Raw genomic sequence first — 19861 nt, forward strand, 5'->3', positions numbered from 1 at the left:
AAAAAAAAAAAAAAAAAAAAAAAAAAAAAAAAAAAAAACCAATACAAGTTTATTTTTCCAGAGTTTCTGTGGAGCAGGAGCCTGGGTATGGGGTCTCACCTGGCAGAAAGCAAGGTGTCAGCCAAAGCTGCTTCTTTGATTGTTTCTTTTTTTAAAGCAACCTGTTCTTGTTTTATAGAAGCAATATCTCCTTGAATCTCTCTGCAGATACTAAATAGAAGTTTTAAAGACCTCTGCTGTTGTCTGATATATCTGTTTCCTTTGGGATTAGTTGTTCCGTTTGTTTTTCTTGTCCTTTCTCTTTCATAGTGCTGGCTTTTCTATGAAAGTGATCCTCGATTGTTCATCCAACTAGATTAGTTATTCTGGGTATTTGTCATTGGTTACTCTGCCTTAAGTACATAAGTCTGGTGTCTCTATAGGGTGAGTGTAGAGGGCTTCATTATAGGGAATGAGAGGAGCAAGCCAGCTATTAGACTGGGGGCCGCATGAAAGCCAGAATGATTAGCACAGCAGGGACCCTCATTCAACCTAGACACTTCATTCATTCTCTTTAGGGACATTGACCCCTTTTTATGGGGCTGGGGTGTGAGTGCTGGGGATATACACCAGGCTGGTGGCTCCTCTGCTTATGGAGGGGAGGAGTAAGGTGTCTGTTGGCACAGGGCAGTTTCCTCCTTCTCTTATGCTAGTCCTGAGCACAAAGCCTCTGAGGTTCTCTTTGGAACCCCTTGTGATCCTCTTCCTGAGGTGTTATAGGTTGGGCTTCCTCTGCTCTGTTTTCTTCATTGACATGCTCCTGCTTTCTGTCCTTTGGAAAATTGTTAATCTCTCACTTGGTGATTTCCTCCTTCCTCTCTGCCCTGCCCTTTTCATTATTCTGTGTCCTATTCCCTGTGGCTCTTTGCTTTTTTTTTTTTTTTTGATTGTCTGTCAAGACTAAATTCAAGTACATAAAACAGAAAGTCTAAATAAGAGGATTTTTTTGGTTCACTAATTTAACCAAAAAACAAGTCTAGAGATGGGCCATCCAGGGCTGTTGTGGCAGCTCCAGGAGGCTGTCAGACATACTGGCTTCTTTCTTTCTGCACAGTCATTTGGAACACCTGTCTTCCATTTTCAGAACTGCCTCATGGAAGCAGATGGTTGCTGTAGCTCCAGCCATCATGGTCTTATTGTAGGCAGAAAGAAGTTAAAAGGGGAGGTAGGACAGAAGGTGCAAACCAGTTGAGGCTGCTCCACTTTGAAAGAGTCTTTATGGAAAGCCCTGCGCAGTAACTTCTGATTATATGTCATTGGCTTCTACTATCTGCCAGGGGTTGGGGAAATTTAGCATTTTAGCTGAATATATTATTATTCTCAATAATATAGGAGTTCTGTTGGTGAGGAAGAAAGGAAGAATTGATTCTGGGTTTCTGCTAGTACTTTCACACTATTATTTTAATGGTACTTTAGGTCTGGAGGGAGGAGGCTAACAGGCTCAGCCTAGTGTCTTGCACTGCAAGTGCTGTTCTTCAAAATGCACAAAGACCCTTTCTTCTAAATGATAGTAAGTTTCAGCCTAGAATGATTAATGGCAAATATATTCTTATATATGAGAAGAACTTTTTATTACAGTTTTGGCCGCCCAGGTTTAATTGGGTACATTTTCTTATTCATTATTGTGCTGTTTCTTTATATGTCCAATAAAGGAACGACTTGGTAGGTTTTTGCAAGTTTTTAATTAGAACATTAAGATTCTTTCCATTTTTAAAGGCAGCATATTAGTTTATTGCTGCTGTAACAAATTACCATAAACTCAGTGGCTTAAAACAACACAAATTTATGATCTTACACTTCTTGAGATCAGAAGTCCAAAATAAGTTTCACTGGGCTAAAATCAAGGTGCCAGCAGGACTGCGTACCTTCTGGAGGTTCTAGGGAAGAATTCATTCCCCTTCCTTTCCAGCTTCTAGAGGTTGCCTGGGCTTATAGCCCCTTCTTCCATTGTCATAGTCAGCTGTGGAGTATCTTCCTGACTCTTTCTGACCCTGACCCTCCTGCCTTCCTCTTGTAAAGACCCTGTGATTACACTGAGCCTGTCCAGATAATCCAGGATAATCTTACCACTTTAAGATCACTAATTTAACCAAATCTTCAAAGTCCCTTTTGCCATGTAAGGCAGCATTTACAGGTTTAGGATTTAGACGTCTTTGGGGAAGGGGGATTATTCTGCCTACCACAGGCAGCTGTAACTCGACTTCCAGTAGAATTTTCTTTATTTATATTGTCCCCTAAAACTGCTGCCCAGAAAGGCTTAGCTAAGGGCCATCATTCAGTTTTCAGGAACAGCATTTGAATTTAGTTTTTAGGAACATTGAAAAGATTAATCTGAATGTTTTTTAAGTTCATTCTGTTATAGAGTTTTCAAGAAACACTCCAAATAATGTGGTCTGGTTCATATGGCATTTCTAGGGACAGTGGTTTTAAGTAATTATATTTTGTTTTGCTTTCTTTTGTGAAACATATGCAGAAAGACTTTTTATCAGAAAAGTACATTGTCCAAGCAATTTTGTTGTATTAATTGATTTTTGGAACTAAATTTTTTTACCTTCTTTTTAACTCATTTATTGAACTTCTAATTTTTTAGGAAAAATAATTCCAGTATCAATAATTACCAAAACACAAAACCCTTATCATGAAATTGAACAGTTAAGACACAAAAGAAAAGAATTTTTTTACAAAATTTCAGCATAATTATATTTTCCTCTATTTTTTATTGGAGATAACAGTGGTTCATTTTCTCTTCTGGCTTTTTCCCCTGGATGGTATCATTACAATTAATAAACATCTGTTTTTTTTCTGTTTCTGTTTTCATAGCTTAAAAAATGTATAAAAACTCCAGAAATCCCTTCTAAACATGTTAGAAACTGGGTCCCAAAAGTCTTGGAACAACGACGACAAGGTTTAGAAACATATTTACAGGTAAGATATGTTTAGATCCTCAATTAATATAAAGTAGCTTAAATAATCATGTGTCTATCTTTTCTCAGGACATGTGGGTGTGATGCAAAATATGTCAAGCAGCCAAAGATTTTAAATTAAAATGCTGGTTGGTTCTTTTAGCTTTGATGAGGTTCTATTTTAAATTGGTTATATGCATTGGGAAAGTGAAAATTTACTAATAAAGGGAAAAATTGATGTAGAGAGGACCTGTCTGTTTTTTATTCAACTCTATCAATTACTTTGTTTTTGTTTTTTGTTTTCCCTGTAAGGATTCATTGCTTCCTCATAGCAATCGCAGCTTTTAGGTTTTGGTGCCAGTCGGATTAGTGAGAGACACTGTATTTTCAGCAGACTGGCTAGTACATCTGTGGAAGCGAATAGAGAATGAGTATATAGAAATTGCCGGGCCGGCCCGGTGGCGCACTGGATAGTACGCCGCTTGGGAGCGTGGTGGCGCTCCCGCCCAAGGGTTCGGATCCCACATACAGACCGGTTCCCGCTCACTGGCTGAGCGAGGCGCGGGAGCAACGCCGAGGGTTGCGATCCCGTTGCCGGTCCCGGTCCGGTACGGGGGCGACACTGAGGGTTGCGATCCGTTGCCGGACACGGAAAAAGACAAAAAAAAAAAAAAAAAAGAAATTGCCTGTGATGAAGTGCCAACGTCTTTGAAAATTAGAATGTATGTTTAGAAAGCACGCATCAGGGTGCTCTTTTCTGCAGCTGAGAGGAATAAGCAGAACTACCTACGTGAGATCAGACAAAGGCACTCTCTCCTCCAAGTGACAGAAAAAGCAAAAGGACAATGTAGAACAGTATCAGTTTCTCTGAGTTTTGAGACAAAAAGGCCTAGAGGCCTCAGGTGACAACTCAATGTAGTCCTCATTTAGTTCAAAGAGCACTGTGAGTGGCAGGTGCTGGGACAGACAGGCCTGTGGTCAGCGGGTATATCGGGGCCCCTGCGTTCACTTGAGAGGTGACACATGAGAATGACTGAGGTGTACACAGCCAGGGGTGAGGAAGTCTTGGCTCTCAAGAAAGAAGAGGTGGACTTCACCTAAGTTATGAATTCATGACTGATCCACCTAAGGCAAGTTACATCAAAGAAATCAGCAGCTGTGTCTGTGTTCTTCCTTTGATATCTTTGAGACCCCTTTAAACATTAACCCTAGGGTAGGTTCTGTTTAGGAAGGAAGTGAGGGGCTGTGTGAAGCCAGAATGCCATTTCCTCCACGAGCTTTTGTAGATGGTTGTGCCTGAATTGCTGGAGATTAGAAGCTGAGAGGAGAGGCTGTCTCCACAGGCTTGTACTTAGTGATCAAGTCAGAGGGCTTTCTCTCAGTAGAAAGATGCCAGAGTTTGTTCCTGGCCTTCTGTAGTTTTCCTGGTCTTTGCAGTGCTAAAGTAGGAAAGCTGACCTGTGGAGGCCCCGAGCATGTGTGTGGAGGGCTCTCTTTAATGTTTCTCCTCTTGTGATTTTGGGCTTGGTGGAGGGACTCTTCGCTGCCTCTCCCTGTGGTGCTTAAAGGAAACGGGATCACAAATCACAGGAATGTGTGTGGCTGTGTTCCTTGAGACCCTTCAGAGCTATGAGACTTCCACAGCTTCAGGCAACACTGCAGAGCATAAAGCAAACCGAAAAACCAAAAAAACAAGACTTCAGAAACTGTGTGCAAATGATAAAAATGCATGCTCTCTATAATTAAATGGAATAAACAATGCATTCTTATTTGTAAGCCACATTTTCCACAGATATTGTATATCCTCAAGCTTTAGTTCTGAGGAAAGCTTTACTCTTCCCCCACCCGCTTCGTATTTGACACATGACTTCCATTACTACTCAGTGTAAACATTTTAAGTTGTTTGTACTTGGATATAAATATGTGGATAAAATCATCTGGCACAGAGAAGAGTTTATAGTGACACTCAAATTGAGCTTAGAGTTTTCTATTCTCAGAAATAGGGCTTGAAAGATGTGGTTGAAGGGCTGAGAGAGCTTGCTTCCTGTTGTTCATTTAATATTCAATTTGTTGGCACTTAATTCCCTGAGGAGTTCAAAGGAGCTTCTCCTTCTCCCTTTTCCATCTAATTCTATTTGCAGGCACTGGGAGCCAGAAAGAAGTTGCAAAGGGCTTGCTTCCTGTTGTTCATTTAATATTCAATTTGTTGGCACTTAATTCCCTGAGGAGTTCAAAGGAGCTTCCCCTTCTCCCTTTTCCATCTAATTCTATTTGCAGGCACTGGGAGCCAGAAAGAAGTTGCAAAGATGAGTGTAAACACTTTATTAATCCCAAGTGAAATGCAAACCCTAGCCTAGGAATCAGATCTTGATAATTTGGGGTGTTCAAGTCTCTTTAGAAGAAAGACAGTATCACTGTTCCTTCTGCTCGGCCATCTAACTCCATCCGCCCTCAGGCCCAGGCTGAACCCCGTGGGCATCACAGGCAAGTCTCAGCAGGCCCCATCCTGCTGCTAACCCATCTTGGCATTAGCTAGAGAGTATGGTCCCGATCTGGCCTTGAACCTAAGAAAGTAGTAGTACCTCCAAGCTATAGCATCTTAAGTTCACAGAGACCCTAGACGTTATCTAGCCCAGCTTGCCTCCTGCCCTTCAGTTGCGTTCGTGATCATTCCTCTGGCCTTAATTTCTCACCCATAAAGCAGGCAGGTCAGCTCTTGAGAAGGTCAGGGAAAACAACTCTTCCTTTTATCCAAGGGGCCACTAGTACATTCTGGACCAGGCCACATTTCCTAAGGTGGCCCACAATGCTGTCTTATTTTAGAGATGGAAAAACCAAGGTCCAATGGGATTCAGAAACTTGCCTCACCTCCTGGAGTATGTTAGGTAAAGAGCTCGGCCTGGAGTTTTAGTTGCCTCACTCCCAGTGTGGGCTCTTGTCATTATGCATCATGGATTTTCTTAGTAAAGAGAACATTTTCAGCTTTGACATATAGCTTTACATAAGGATATAATAATAGGTAAAGGAAAAGAACCTTATAATCATAAAGTATTACAGTTGACTATCACCCCAAATCCCTTGATAGATTGATAGACAGATAGATAACTTTTTAAAACTATAACTTGAATATTTAAAACCTTACGAAAAACTATGTGTATGGGGACACTCTGAATGTTGTATTTAAGTAAGAGACTCTTGAAAACCAGAAAGGTCAAATCACCTATTTTCAAAATTAATTTTGTTCTGAAATTTTAAACAAAAGGAAGCACAACCTATCTTGACATCTGTGCTTCTAAAATTCTTTTTCATTTCTTTGCTATTCACCAGTGGTTTGAAAATGAGAGGCAAAGAAGGCCCACAATTATCATTTATTTGGCCATTTCTTCCATTTCAAAATAAACTCATATTAATCTTTAAGATGCAATTTATAAATAAATATTTTCTTGCTTTTATATTTTAGCATCCCTCTTCAATTAAGTAATTTAAGTTTAAAAAAAAGTATTTTGGCAGAGAAGTAGGGATTAGGAACTTTTCCTAGTACATATTTTTGAATGTAGGTTTCTTAAAAATATTTTACATTGTGTTTCAGAAAGACATTTTATTTTTAAATAGAAATTTCAGATCTTCAGGGGAAAAGAAAGAAAATATAACAATCAATTAAAAGTAGCGTGATATTGCCACAGTGCAAATAATAGTCTTGCAGCATTGTGGATAATCAGTGAATTTATCTTCAAAAACTTCTGTTAGCCTAGTAATGTCCAAATGGTCATTTTCGTATATTCTAACAATGCAGCAACTACAGCTAATGTTATTTAGTTTTACTTGATTAGGGATTAAAAAAAAAAAAAAAAGTAGTATGAAGGCTCCATAAATGAGTTTTTATTTTTATATATACATATTTCTGAACCATTATCACTTTCCTTCTTAAATTGCCAAGTGATTTGGTTAGAAACAAATTCTCTCGGGCCGAACCCGTGGCTCACTCGGGAGAGTGCGGCGCTGGGAACGCCGAAGCCACAGGTTTGGATCCCATATAGGGATGGCCGGTGCGCTCACTGGCTGAGCGCGGCGCGGGCGACACCAAGCCAAGGGTTACGATCCCCTTACCGGCCACCAAAAAAAAAAAAAAAATCTCTCTAAAAAAAAATTAAATGTCTAAGTACATACAGTGTCTTAAAATCAAAATCTAGAATTAACCAAGGAAAGTTAAAAGTTACATTGGACATTTGAGTAATTTGAAGTATGGCAGCCTACCTGATAAACAATGAAACTTAATTTCATTTTCTAGAATCATTTTTTATTTATTGAATAGAAAATTGAGTAGCTTTACTTGTCATTTTTTTCTTATATCTTCCCCTTAAATAATGTACCCCCCAAAACTCCCTGAGGTTTAATGAATGAAGGAATCTGTCCTCTATAAAGGTAGAATTAAGCAAAACAAGATATTTTTACATGAATGGAAGAAAATTAATTGGCTATCATCCCAACAAAAGGTCTGTGCCAAATAAAGTAAAAAACTTTTTATTTTCCATGTTGCACAGACTAGAAATTCATCTACTTTGGTGAGTGTTTTAACTTGAAGATAAAAACAAGTTAGCTTTTGGTATTAATTTACCAATTAATGTTATACACACTATATGTGTATATGTGTGTATGTGTGTAGTTTTGCTCAATGATAAGCATTCATCAATCACCTAATGTGTTTGAGACAGAAGGATAGATCCAGCTTCAGAGAAGCCTTGAACCGTAGCGTAGCACAAGTTAAGTGACTGTAGTTATATTATCCATTTCTCTTTTCTGCTTTCCATGGTGTGAGCTTCATCTGTCCCCCCTAGTGGTACAAAAGGCTGCAGCACTTCCAGGTCTCCCCTACTCATACCACATACACCAGAGTCCAGGGGAAGAGTAGGATCTCCTCCAGTAGATATCACAGAAGAAGGAGGAAGCATCTCTCCCTACAGATCTCTTCCCAGGTGTCAATGGCTTGTCTTTGCATACATGCCCACCTGTGAACCTCACTGTGGCCAGGGATCCCTGAGTGATTTAAGCCAGTAAAGGTCTACCCTGAAGTTGGGGGTAAGTAAGGGGTGAGTTCCCTACGGGTGTTCTTGGTAAAAAAAAAAGGGAATATACTGAGTGTGGGTGGAGGAGGAGAGGGCAACTAACAAATGCCCACTACAGAAAATGATGCTGCTCAGAAAATTTGAGAGGATTGCCCAAGGTCATGAAAAGATAGGGCCATTCCTGAAACTCGAATTCAAGGCTCTTTCCTAGATAGATAAAGTTTCTAGAAAATTTAAAGTCCTGGGTATCCTTGATTTTTGATTTAAAGACCAGAGACATTCCTTCCCTTTATTAAAAAATATTTATATATAAAATAATTACCCATTATCTAATATAATTTACTTTTACATTAAGAAATTTTCTTATTACCTATGAAGTTATGAGCTACAACATTAATTAATTTGGCATCTCATAGTGTTTACTCATTTCTTAGAAGAAGCAAAAAATCTTAAATATAAGCTAATTACCGTTTCCTAAACTGATTTGACAATCAAACACAGTTTATGTGATAGCTTTGCCCCTGATTTGAGATGACTTCTTGACTTTCCTGAGACCCTACTGAAATAGAAGTCGAGAAACTTAAGAAGCAATAAATCTCAACACTTAAATAGTAGATGGGCAAGGAAAACAGAGGATCATCAAAGGAAGAAAAATTTTAACAGCGTTCTAGAAGGTAGGATGTGCTGTGAGCACGTGAGTGGATGCAACAGCCAGCAAAAAGCAGCAGCCCCAACTCAGCCATGTGAGCCTGCGGTGCTGGTGAGAGGCAGCCTGCCCAAGGCAATGCTGGGGAAGTCCTGGATGCAATCAGCAGGGGAGACAGAGGACAGGAGAGCAGGGAAGCTGAAAACAGGTGGATCTGTTCAGGGTGCATGCATGGAACAGGTACCCAGGCCACTTACTCTGTATGGGATACATGCAACCTGATGGTTATGACCAGACTTTTTATTTCAAAGGACTTTTCTCTTAAAATTGAAACAATACAACAGCAAAACATTCAACAGAATGGAAGGGGAGAGCTAAGGCTTCTAATGTGGATATTAGGGCCTCCACATTGACAAGCTCCTCCCTACCCACTTACGAGGAAAAGCCACCCAGCTGCGTGCTCCCCTCACACTGTCTTTTCACTCAGGGAGGAGGCCTGTGCCCGCACAGAGCCACCCAGGCTACTTTCTTCAGTGTGATCTGATAACTAAGCATTTGAAGAAAACAAGTAGCATGAACAAAAAGACCAACGTGAACTAAAATACTGACTCTTCAGGAAAGATAATTCAGGACACAACATATATCTTAAAAATTGATTTAATAAATCCAGAGAGCTTCACAAAAGTATTGCATTTGAAAGATTACGGGAGGCGCTGTGTAAAAGGAACAATCTGAAAACACAAATTGTTCTTAGTATTGGGTTGGCCGGTTAGCTTAGTTGGTTAGAGTGCAGCCTTATAACACCAAGGTCACAGGTTTGAGCACAACCTTATAACACCAAGGTCACAGGTTTGAGCACAACCTTATAACACCAAGGTCACGGGTTTGGATCCCTGTACTGGCCAGCCACCAAAAAGAAAAATAAAGTTCTTAGAGTTAAATGTGTTATCCAATTGAAAACATTCAGTAGATCTTCTCTCTAGATGGGAAACTGTTCCATAAAGTACAGATGTAAAAAGTCTCAAACAAAAGACAGAAGACATAGAGGACCAATCTAGGACTAATGTACTACTTTTTGGAGTCCCAGAAGGAAGGAGGGTAAAAGGCAAAAGTAGGAAAGGGAATAATCAAAGAAAAAAAGAGTTGAAAATTTCCCCAAGCTGGAAATTATGAGCCTCTACGTAGGAAAGTTGCTCCAAGGCAGAGAACAAAGAGTGACAAGCTCTGTAATGCCCAGACAAGCCCAGCAAAATTTCTTTCAGTATGTTGACGATAAGATCCATAATCTCCCAGAAAGAAAAACAAATGGAAAGCAAGGTTGAAGTTCAGTTATATCTTTGTTTCTTCATTTGAAGCTGCTTTAATGGGCAGGTCCTTCAGTAGCAGCCTGAAATTTCAAGCTGGTATAATTTTTAGACAAAAGCTTTTCGTGGGAGTTTTGCATATCTTACTTGTTCCATTTGTCATAGTAAAGTGAAATTTGTCTTTTTGAGAAAAGTACCCACATCTTACATCACTTTCTTGAGAATAACAGTTCTTTGTTTATATTTTGATCTTTTTCATAAAGAATGAACAATGAAATGTGAGTATTGGGAGCTAAACAGAAACAGCTCATAGAAATCAGGACTATGAATAATCTAACAAAATATAATTTTTTGTTTTTAATATTTATTTGAAGAGAGAACAGTTTTGAAGCAGGAGTGGGGCTGGTTTGTTGTGAAATGTGAGTATTGGGAGCTAAACAGAAACAGCTCATAGAAATCAGGACTATGAATAATCTAACAAAATATAATTCTTTGTTTTTAATATTTATTTGAAGAGAGAACAGTTTTGAAGCAGGAGTGGGGCTGGTTTGTTGCACAGTAGGAGATGCAGGTTACTGTCTTCAAAAGACCCTGTTTCCTGACTGACTAGCCTGCCCTTCCTCCATTCTTTAAATTACATAATGTGGTATAATGTTCCATTCGGACACTCGTCCACAATGCGTCAGAGTATTGTATTTTTAACTTTTCCAGTAGTACATGAGCATTTACTGAAATTCACCAAATGTGCTGAAATGTTGTATTTTCTCTAATTTTTGGGTGCAGTGAGCTAGCTATATATATAAGCAAATCAAGCTTGTTAAACATGCTGTTTAAATCTCTTCTGTCTTAACTTGGCTGCTTAATCTATAAGAAGAAAGGTGTGTTAAAAATTCCCACTTAAGTTTATTATTATCGTTGGTGTAACTGGGCTTAGTTCAGCCATCTGTGCTTTCTGTCGCTCCATCTTTTTCTGTGAGTTTTTTTTTTCTTGCCTGCTTTTGGATTGGTGACGGAATTTTTTTTCCTTTTTTCACTTTCTATTTTTCCTGCTCTGTTCTTTTAATAGTCACCTGTTATCTTTACTTTCCTCCTGAACATTACAAGGACCTTAAAATGTTTTAACTCTGGTCAACCTGGATATAGGACTCCAGGTTGACAGTTCTTTTCTTTTAGCACTTACAAAATATTGTGCCACTTCCTTCTGGCCTCTATGGTTTCAGATGAAAAAAAAAAAATCTACTGTCATATTAATTGTTTTTCCCCTATCTATAAGATGTTGTTTTTAAAATGGCTGCTTTCAAGATTTTATCCTTGTTTACTAGAGGCAGGAAAAGAAAGGGGAAGGAAGATAGTGAGAGGCTGGTTAATGGACACAGAATGACAGCTAGATAGGAAAAGGAACTGCTGTTGGTGTCCAGTCAACCCGGGAATCTATAATTAACAATGACTTACTGCACATTATCAAATGACTAGAAGAGAGGAGATCAGATGTTCACATCACAAAGAAATGATTAAGTTTTACAACGATGAATATGCTAGTTACTCTGATTAGATCGTCACACATTGTATACCAGTATTGAAATATAACTCTGTACTTCATAAATATGTACAATCAATATGTTTCAATAAAAAAAATTCTTTTTAAAGGTCTGTCCTTGTCCTTAATTTTCAGAAGTTTAATTACAATGTGTCTTGATGCATATTTCTTTGAGTTTTTCTCCTTTGGAGTTTCTCAGCTTGAACTCCAGAAGTTCTTGAATCTGTAGATTTTTCCCAGATGCAGAAGTTCTTAGCCATTATTTCATTGAGTACACTTTCTGTCCTTCCTTCTTTCTCCTCTCTTTCCAGAACTCCAATAACAGGAATGTTAGATTTTTTTATTATAGTTCTACAGGGCCCTAAGTCTCTATTCATTTCTTTTCAGACTGTTTTCTCTCTGTTGGTCAGATTGGGAAATTTCTATTGTTCTGTCTTCTAGTTCACTGATTCTTTCCTCAGTTCCTTTCACTCTGTTGTTGAACCCATACACTGAGCTTTTCATATTGGTTATTGTATTTTTCAGTTCTAAAATTCCCAGGTGGGGGCTGGCTGGTTAGCTCAGTTGGTTAGAGTGCAGTATTACAACACTAACATCAAGGGTTCAGATCCCCATACCAGCTAGCGACCAAAACAAGACAAAACAATTCCCATTTGGTTCATCTTGTATATTTTATTTATTTGCTGAGATTTTATATTTCTGGCTGGTTAGCTCAGTTGGTTAGAGTGCAGTATTACAACACTAACATCAAGGGTTCAGATCCCCATACCAGCTAGCGACCAAAACAAAACAAAACAATTCCCATTTGGTTCATCTTGTATATTTTATTTATTTGCTGAGATTTTATATTTTTTCACTGAGTCTCTTTTTTCTTCTATTTCAAATGTGTTCATAATTACTAATTGAAAGATTTTTGTCATGGCTGTCTCAAAATCATCATCCTGTAATTCTAACACCTCTGTCATCTTGGCGTTGGCATCTATTGGTTGTCTTTTTCATTTGGTTTGAGATCTTCCTGGTTCTTGTTATGATGAATGCTTTTGATTGAATCTTACACCTTTTTGTATTATAAGAGTCTGGATCTTATTTAAACCTTCTATTTTAGCTGGCTTTCTCTAGCAGCTCCATCAGGGGAAGGTGGGCGTGGAGAACATCACCTTGTTTCTGCCAAGTGGAGGTACAAGACCAGGTTCTTAACTTGGCCTTTGTTGACACCTGGGGGAGGTGGGGCATGCTACTCATTATGGCTAAGCTGTAGAAAGTCCTCACTTTCCACCAGGCTGCATCTGATGCCACGGTAGCAGAGGGGGTGAAGAGTGCCTTGTGTCCACTGGGTGGACATGGAAGTCCAGGCTCTGCACATGGTCTCCACTGACACCCTGGGAGGGGCACATTATCAGGTGGTGGTGGAAGTCGTAGCCCTTACTTGGCTTGTCTCATACCACCCTGTCCAGTGCCTCATCACAGCCTCATGTGGGTGGCAATTCCAGGCTTCCCACGATACCTTTGCTGGCATGAATAGATGTGGACCACAGTGGTATTTGGTTGATATGGAGTATAAAAGTTTTCTGTCTTGCTAGACTGCCCCTTTCTGGTCCTCTGGCTAGAGAGAGCCGACTTCTTGGGGGTGACAGGAGGTGCTGGTGGGGGGGGGGATATATGTGTCTGCATTGCTTGGCATTTCCTGGTTGCTGGCTTTTTCAGCTCCAGGTCTGGGATCAATGAGGCAAAACAAAAATCCAGGAAAGATGAAACTCACCGCTGTATCATTCCTCAGTTCCTCAGGTCCTCATATCCCTGACAGATACTTCTTCTCTCAGCCTTTCATAATCTTAATGTTTGTTTTATATGTGATTTTCAGGGTTTTTAGTTGAACCTGGAGGAATAAGGAAAGTTATTACATGCATTTCATCTTGTCGGAAGTGGAAGTCCATCCATTGACTTTTTGTGTGGTTCTTTTGTGTTTTTTCCCCAAATTTTAAAAATTGTTTATACACATAACATTTACTAACTTAACCATTTTTAAGTGTACAGTTCAGTGATGTTGAATGCATTCATATTGTTGTGTAACCATCAACATCAATCCCCCAAATTCTTTTCATCTTATAAAACTGACGTTAAACAATAACTTCCCATTTCCTCCTCCCCACAGCCCCTGGCAACCACCATTCTAATTTCTATCTCTGTGATTTTGACTATTCCAGCACCTCATATAAGTGAAATCATACAGTATTTGTCTTTGTGACTGGGTTACTTCACTTAGCATAATGTCGTCTTCAAGGTTCATCCATGTTGAGTACATGTCAGAATTTCTTTTCTTTTTAAGGCTGAATAGTGTTCCATTATTTGTATAGACCATGTTTTGCTTATCCATTAGTCCATCGATGGACACTTGGGTTGCTTCCACATTCTTGCTAATGTGAATAATGCTGCTATGAATGCGGGTGTACGGATATCTCTTTGAGACCTGTTTTCAATTCTTTTGGGTGTATACCCAGAAGTGAAATTGATGGATCAAGTGGTAACTCTATTTTTAATTTTTTGAGGAACCATGAGATTGTTATCCACAGTGGCTATACTATTTTAAGTTCCTGTCAACAATACACAAGGGTTCCGGTTCCTCCACAACCTTGCCAACACTTGTTATTCTCTGGGTTTTTTTCATAGTAGACATCCTAATGGGTGTGAGGTAGTATCTCATTGTAGTTTTCATTTCCATTTCCCTAATGACGAATGAGGGTGAGTATCTTTTTGTATGCTTATGGGCTATTTTTATGTCTCTTTTTGAGAAATGTCTATTCAACTCCTTTGTCATTTTTTTAATTGGGTGTTTGTTTTTTCATTGTTGAGTTTTAAGAGCTTCCTATATATTCTGGATATTAATCCCTTATGATGATTTTCAAATGTATTCTCCCATTATGTGTGTTGTCCTTTTTTTTTGGCAGCTGGCCAGTACACGGTTCTGAACCTTGATGTTGGTGTTACCAACACCATGCTCTAACCAAGTGAGCTATCTGTGCTGTCTTTGTTGATGCAGAATCTTTTAAAATTTTCATCAAGTCCCATTTGTTTTTGTTTGTTTTTTCTTTTGTTGTTTCTATCTTCAGTATCATATTAAAGAAATAACTTACAAATCCAGTGTTATGAAGCTTTTCCCCTATGTTTTCTTTTAAGAGTTTTACAGTTTTAGGTCTTGGAATTAGGATGTGGATCCATGCAGAGTTAATTTTTGTATGTGATGTTAGATAAGGGTTTATTAAGAGTGTGGTGTTTAATTTCCACAGATTTGTGAATTTTCCAGTTTTCCTTCTATTATTGATTTCTAACTTTATCCTGTTGTGGTTGGAGAAGATACTTTGTATGATATCTGTCTTTTTAAATTCACTGAAATTTAATGTGTGGCCTAACATATGGTCTGTCATGGAAAATACATTAGCAAAATGAAGTGGTCCAAATTCTTTATGCAAAACAATTTGAGGTAAAATTCTTCCTCAAATTGTTTTGAGGGCAAAATGGGCAGCTGATTATTTTTAATTGAGAAAATTCATCTATGATACCATCTGAAGTCTCATGACCTGAGATTTTGCAGTTTTGCTGTATATTATGGTATTCACTAGTCACATGTGACTTTTGAGCATTTAAAATGTGGCTAGTCTGAATCAATATGTACTGAAAATGTAAAATTCACACAGATTTCAAAACCTTAATACAAAAAAGAATGTAAAGTATCTCAATTTTTATATTGATTACATGTCAAAGTAGTATTTTGTGTATGTCGGGCTAAACAAAATACATTATTAAAATGAATTTTACTTGTGATGTCTCTTTGAAAGATGAGTACTTTGGGCAACACAATAAGAAAACCAAAAGGTTATGTGATAATTATGATTTATTTCATTAACCTTCTGGATGATTCTGTAATTCTTCAAATTTTTTATTATTTTAGCCTTTTCTTACCATAGTTGGGAATAACTGATGAGTAATGATGAAATTATACTTTGGATGATGAAGTAACAAAATGTTTCAAGGTATAGGAAAAATAAGATCACTAAGATTTTATAATTTTAGAAAGATTTCAGTGAGTCCACATGGTAATTACTAAGATAGAATGAATTTTATTCTACTGTTTAAAGATATGTAAATTTTCTCTTTGTTCTTGGAAGACATCTACGAAAATAAAAACCACATCAATTTTTTCACAGAGAACTGCTTAATTTTCTGATTTTTGTTAGTAATCTGTTATTTTTTTCTGATTCTTTTAGTATCTTTTTATCTTTACAGTTTTACTGTAGAACTTTGCTATAGTTATTCTGTATCTAGGTTTAGATTTTTTTAAATTTATATTTTTGAGGGTTGTGTTGTGCTCCCTGAACATTTCTGGACAGCCCACGAATCCTATCTTTGAATGCTTCTTCTTCCTCATTTTCTATTCTGTTTTTTCTCTTGAGTCTGTAATTAACTGATGTCTTCACAGGTCTGACTCTTTCTCGTTTCTTCTAGTTCTTACTGATGGTGCTTTGTTTCCTCATTGTGTGTGTGTGTGTGTGTGTGTGTGTGTGTGTGTGTGTGTGTGTGTGTGTGTGATATTTTGTTTGTTTTGGTAGTTTTGATTGGGTGATCAAGTTCCTGGGATCTTTATGTTTAGGATTCTTTTATAGCCAGTGTTGAACTGAATTTTCACAGAGAGAATTTTTATTTGCTTTTGCCAATCACCTAGGAACACTATCAACTGAGACTTCTTAACTTAAGGTTATTTTGAGTTGTGTGTGGTGTGTGTGCATTTAACCCCACTGATGTCATTAATTTAGATTACAAACCTGTGAAGGCACCAGCTTGTAGTTATGAGTTTTCAAAGGACATTTGTCTTCTCCCTCCCCTTACCCCACAATGCCAAGCTCAGCACTATTCTTCACAGTGGATTTATTTCCCATTCTCCCATCCCCTGGAGAGGTATCCTTTTGAGGCACCAGCTTTATTTGGAGATTGCCTTTTAGATCTTCTCCCCCACCCAACTCAAGCAAATATTAGACTTTATCTGCATTTCCTATGCAGCCCCAAAGTGGATGCTCAAAGCTACAAGGTTTACAACATGCCTGGAAGACAGGCCAGCTTTAGTTCTTGCTTATCCATCAGGATTGCTGTTTATATTCAGTTTAGGGGTGCTGCAGATTCGTTATCTTCTTACAGGATCAGTGATGCATTTTCTTTTCTTTCTCTTTCTTTTTTTTTAATATCCACCATTCTTAGGATCCAAAGGATTCCTTTCCAAGAATATCTGTGCACTAGTGATTGTTCAAGTGCTAAGTCACTCTTCACGGTTAGTCAAATATTACCAGGATCTGCACTGCAGATTTCTATGAGCAATGACATAAATACTTTCCTAGAATACATTCTTAAAAAATGGAGAGGTTTGGAAAACAAGTTGAATTAGTTTGCTGACTTTAAGATTTTATTTGACGGGCCGGCCCGGTGGCGCACTGGAGAGTGTGCCGCTTGGGAGCATGGCGGTGCTCCTGCCGAGGGTTCGGATCCCATGTGGAGACCGGTTCCCGCTCACTGGCTGAGCGCGGTGTGGGCGCAACACCGAGGGTTGCGATCCCGTTGCCGGTCCCCGGTACGGGTGCGACACTGAGGGTTGCGATCCCGTTACCGGTCAGTAAAAAAGACAAAAAAAAAAAGATTTTATTTGTCAATGTTTGTTTCCCAAATCAAAATTCCAGGAGATCCTTTGTTCCACCCCGTGAAATGGATTTTATATCCTGTTCATTCAGGAATAAGAATATAGGATGTGGGGTGATGATTATACAGGAATCACTGGGGGAGTCTACCTGTAGCAGTAAATGACTGGTCATACAGATAGTGTATTTCAAGGCCAAAATTGAGCATACACCTACATAAATTGCAACCTGTTATACAGACATACCTTGGAAATATTGTGGGTTCGAAACCACCACAGTAAAGTGAATATCAGAAAAAAGGCAAGTCTCGTGAATTTTTTGGTTTTCTAGTGCATACATGAGTTATGTTTACACTATACTGTAGTCTAGTAAGTGTTCAATAGCATTATATCCAAAAAACCAATGTACATTCCTTAATTGAAAATACTTTATTGCAAAAAAATGTTAACAGTTATCTGAGCCTTCAGTGAGTCGTGGTCTTTTTTCTGATGAGGGTCTTGCCTCAGTGTTGATGGCTGTTGACTGATCAGGGTGGTGGTTGTTGAAGGCTGGGGTGGCTGTGACAATTTCTTAAAATAAGACAACAATGAAGTTTGACGTATCAATTAACTTTTCCTTTCATGAAAGATTTCTCTCTAGCGTGCAATGATGTTTGATAGTATTTTACCCATTTTTTAAAGCTGGAGTCAATCCTCTCAAACCCTGCCACTGTTATATCAACTAAGTTTATGTAATATTCTAACTCCTTTGTTGTCATTTCTACAATGTTCACAGCATCTTCACCAGGAGTAGATTCCATCTCAAAAAACCACTTTCTTTTCTCATCCATAAGAAACAACTCCTCATCCATTTAAGTTTTATCATGATATTGTAACAATTCAGTCACATCTTCAGAATCCACTTCTAATTCTAGTTTTCTTGCTTTTTCTACCGCATCTGCACTTACTTCCTCCACTGACATCTTGAACCCCTCGAAGTCATCCATGAGGCTTGGAATCAACTTCTTCCAAACTCCTGTTAATGTTGATATTTTAACCTCTTCCCATGAATCACAAATGTTCTAATGGCATCTAGAATGGTGAATCCTTTCCAGAAGGTTTTCAATTTACTTTGTTCAGACAAATCAGAGGAATCACTATCTATGGCAGCTATAGCCTTACAGAACGTATTTCTTAAATAATAAGATGTGAAAGTCAAAATTATTCCTTGATCCCTGGGCTGTAGAACGGATGTTGTGTTAGCAGGCATAAAAATAACATTAATTTTCTTGTACATCTTCATCAGAGCTCTTGGGTAACTGGGTGCATTGTTGAGGAGCAGTCATATTTTAGAAGGGATCTTTCTTCTCTGAGCAGTAGGTCTCAACATTGGGTTTAAAATATTCAGTAAACCATGCTATAAACAGATGTGCCTTCATCCAGGCTTTGTTGTTCCATTTGTAGAGCACAGGCAGAATAGATTTAGCATAAGTCTTATGGGCCCTGGGGTTTTTGGAATGGTAAAAGAGCATTGCTTCAGCTTAAAGTCATCACCTGCATTAGCCCTGACAAAAGAGTCAGCCTGTCCTTTGAAGCTTTGAAGCCAGATGGTGACTTCTCCTCTCTAGCTATGAAAGTCCTAGATGACATCTTTTTCCACTGTAAGGCTGTTTTGTCTGCACTGGAAATCTGTTGTTTAGTGTAGCCACCGTCATCAATGAGCTTAGCTTGATCTGGATAACGTGTTGCAGCTTCTACATTAGCAGTTGCTGCTGCATCTTGCTCTTTTATGTTGTAGAAACAGCTTCTTTCACTAAGCTTTATGAAAAACCCTTTGCTTGCTTCAAACTCTACTTCTGCAGCTTCCTCACCTCTCTCAGCATTCATAGCATTGAAGAGAGTTAGAACCTTGCTCTGGATTAGGCATTGGCTTAAGGGACTGTTGGGGCTGGTTTGGTCTTCCATGCAAACCACTAAAACTTTCTCCAGGTCAGCAATAAGGCTGTTTCACTTTCTTATCATTTATTTGTTCACTGGAGTAGTACTTTTAATTGCCTTCAAGAACTTCTTGCATTCACAACCGCATGGCACAAGAAGTCTAACCTTCAGCCTGTCTTGGTTTTCTACACGGCTTCCTCACTACTCTTAATCATTTCTATCTTTCAATTGAAAGTGCGAGACATGTGACTCTTCCTTTCATTTAAACACATAGAGGCCATTGTACAGTTATTAATTGGCCTAATTTAAATATTATCATGTCTCAGGGAATGGGGAGGCCTGAGGAGAGGGAGAGAGTTGGGAGAATAGCTGGTCAGTGGAGCAGCCAGAACACACACAACGTCTGTCAGTTTAGTTTGTCGTCTTATATAGGTGTGGTTTGTGGGGCTCCAAAACAATTACAATAGTAACACTAAAGATTGCTAATGACTGATCGCCATAACAGATATAATAATGATGAAAAGTTTCGAAATATTGTGTGAATTACCAAAATATGACACAGAGACACAAAGTGAGCACGTGCTATTGCAGAAAACGGCGCTAATAGACTTGTTCAATGCAGGGTTGCCAGAAACCTTCAATTTGTGAAAAAAATATCTGCAAAGCCCAATAAAACAAGATATGCCTGTACTCACACATGTGGTATAAAATAGACCTTCAACATTCCCACTAGATAGTTCCAAAAGAGGCTGCATCATGACCTAAGCATTTTTTT

The 19861-nt window shown here is 38.5% G+C and overlaps 1 protein-coding gene across 1 annotated transcript in view; it reads left to right on the forward strand.

Annotated features, from left to right (window-relative positions):
* The window catches only part of SNX24 (sorting nexin 24), an 84840-nt gene that overhangs the window by 16484 nt on the left and 48495 nt on the right, over window positions 1-19861 (forward strand). The window contains exon 5 of the mRNA XM_008566516.1: window positions 2860-2964. Within this exon, the coding sequence (XP_008564738.1) occupies window positions 2860-2964 (105 nt within the window). The remainder of the gene's footprint in view (window positions 1-2859; window positions 2965-19861) is intronic.

The sequence above is a fragment of the Galeopterus variegatus genome, unplaced genomic scaffold (genome assembly GCF_000696425.1).
Source record: "Galeopterus variegatus unplaced genomic scaffold, G_variegatus-3.0.2 Scaffold249, whole genome shotgun sequence".
Classification (NCBI taxonomy): domain Eukaryota; kingdom Metazoa; phylum Chordata; class Mammalia; order Dermoptera; family Cynocephalidae; genus Galeopterus; species Galeopterus variegatus.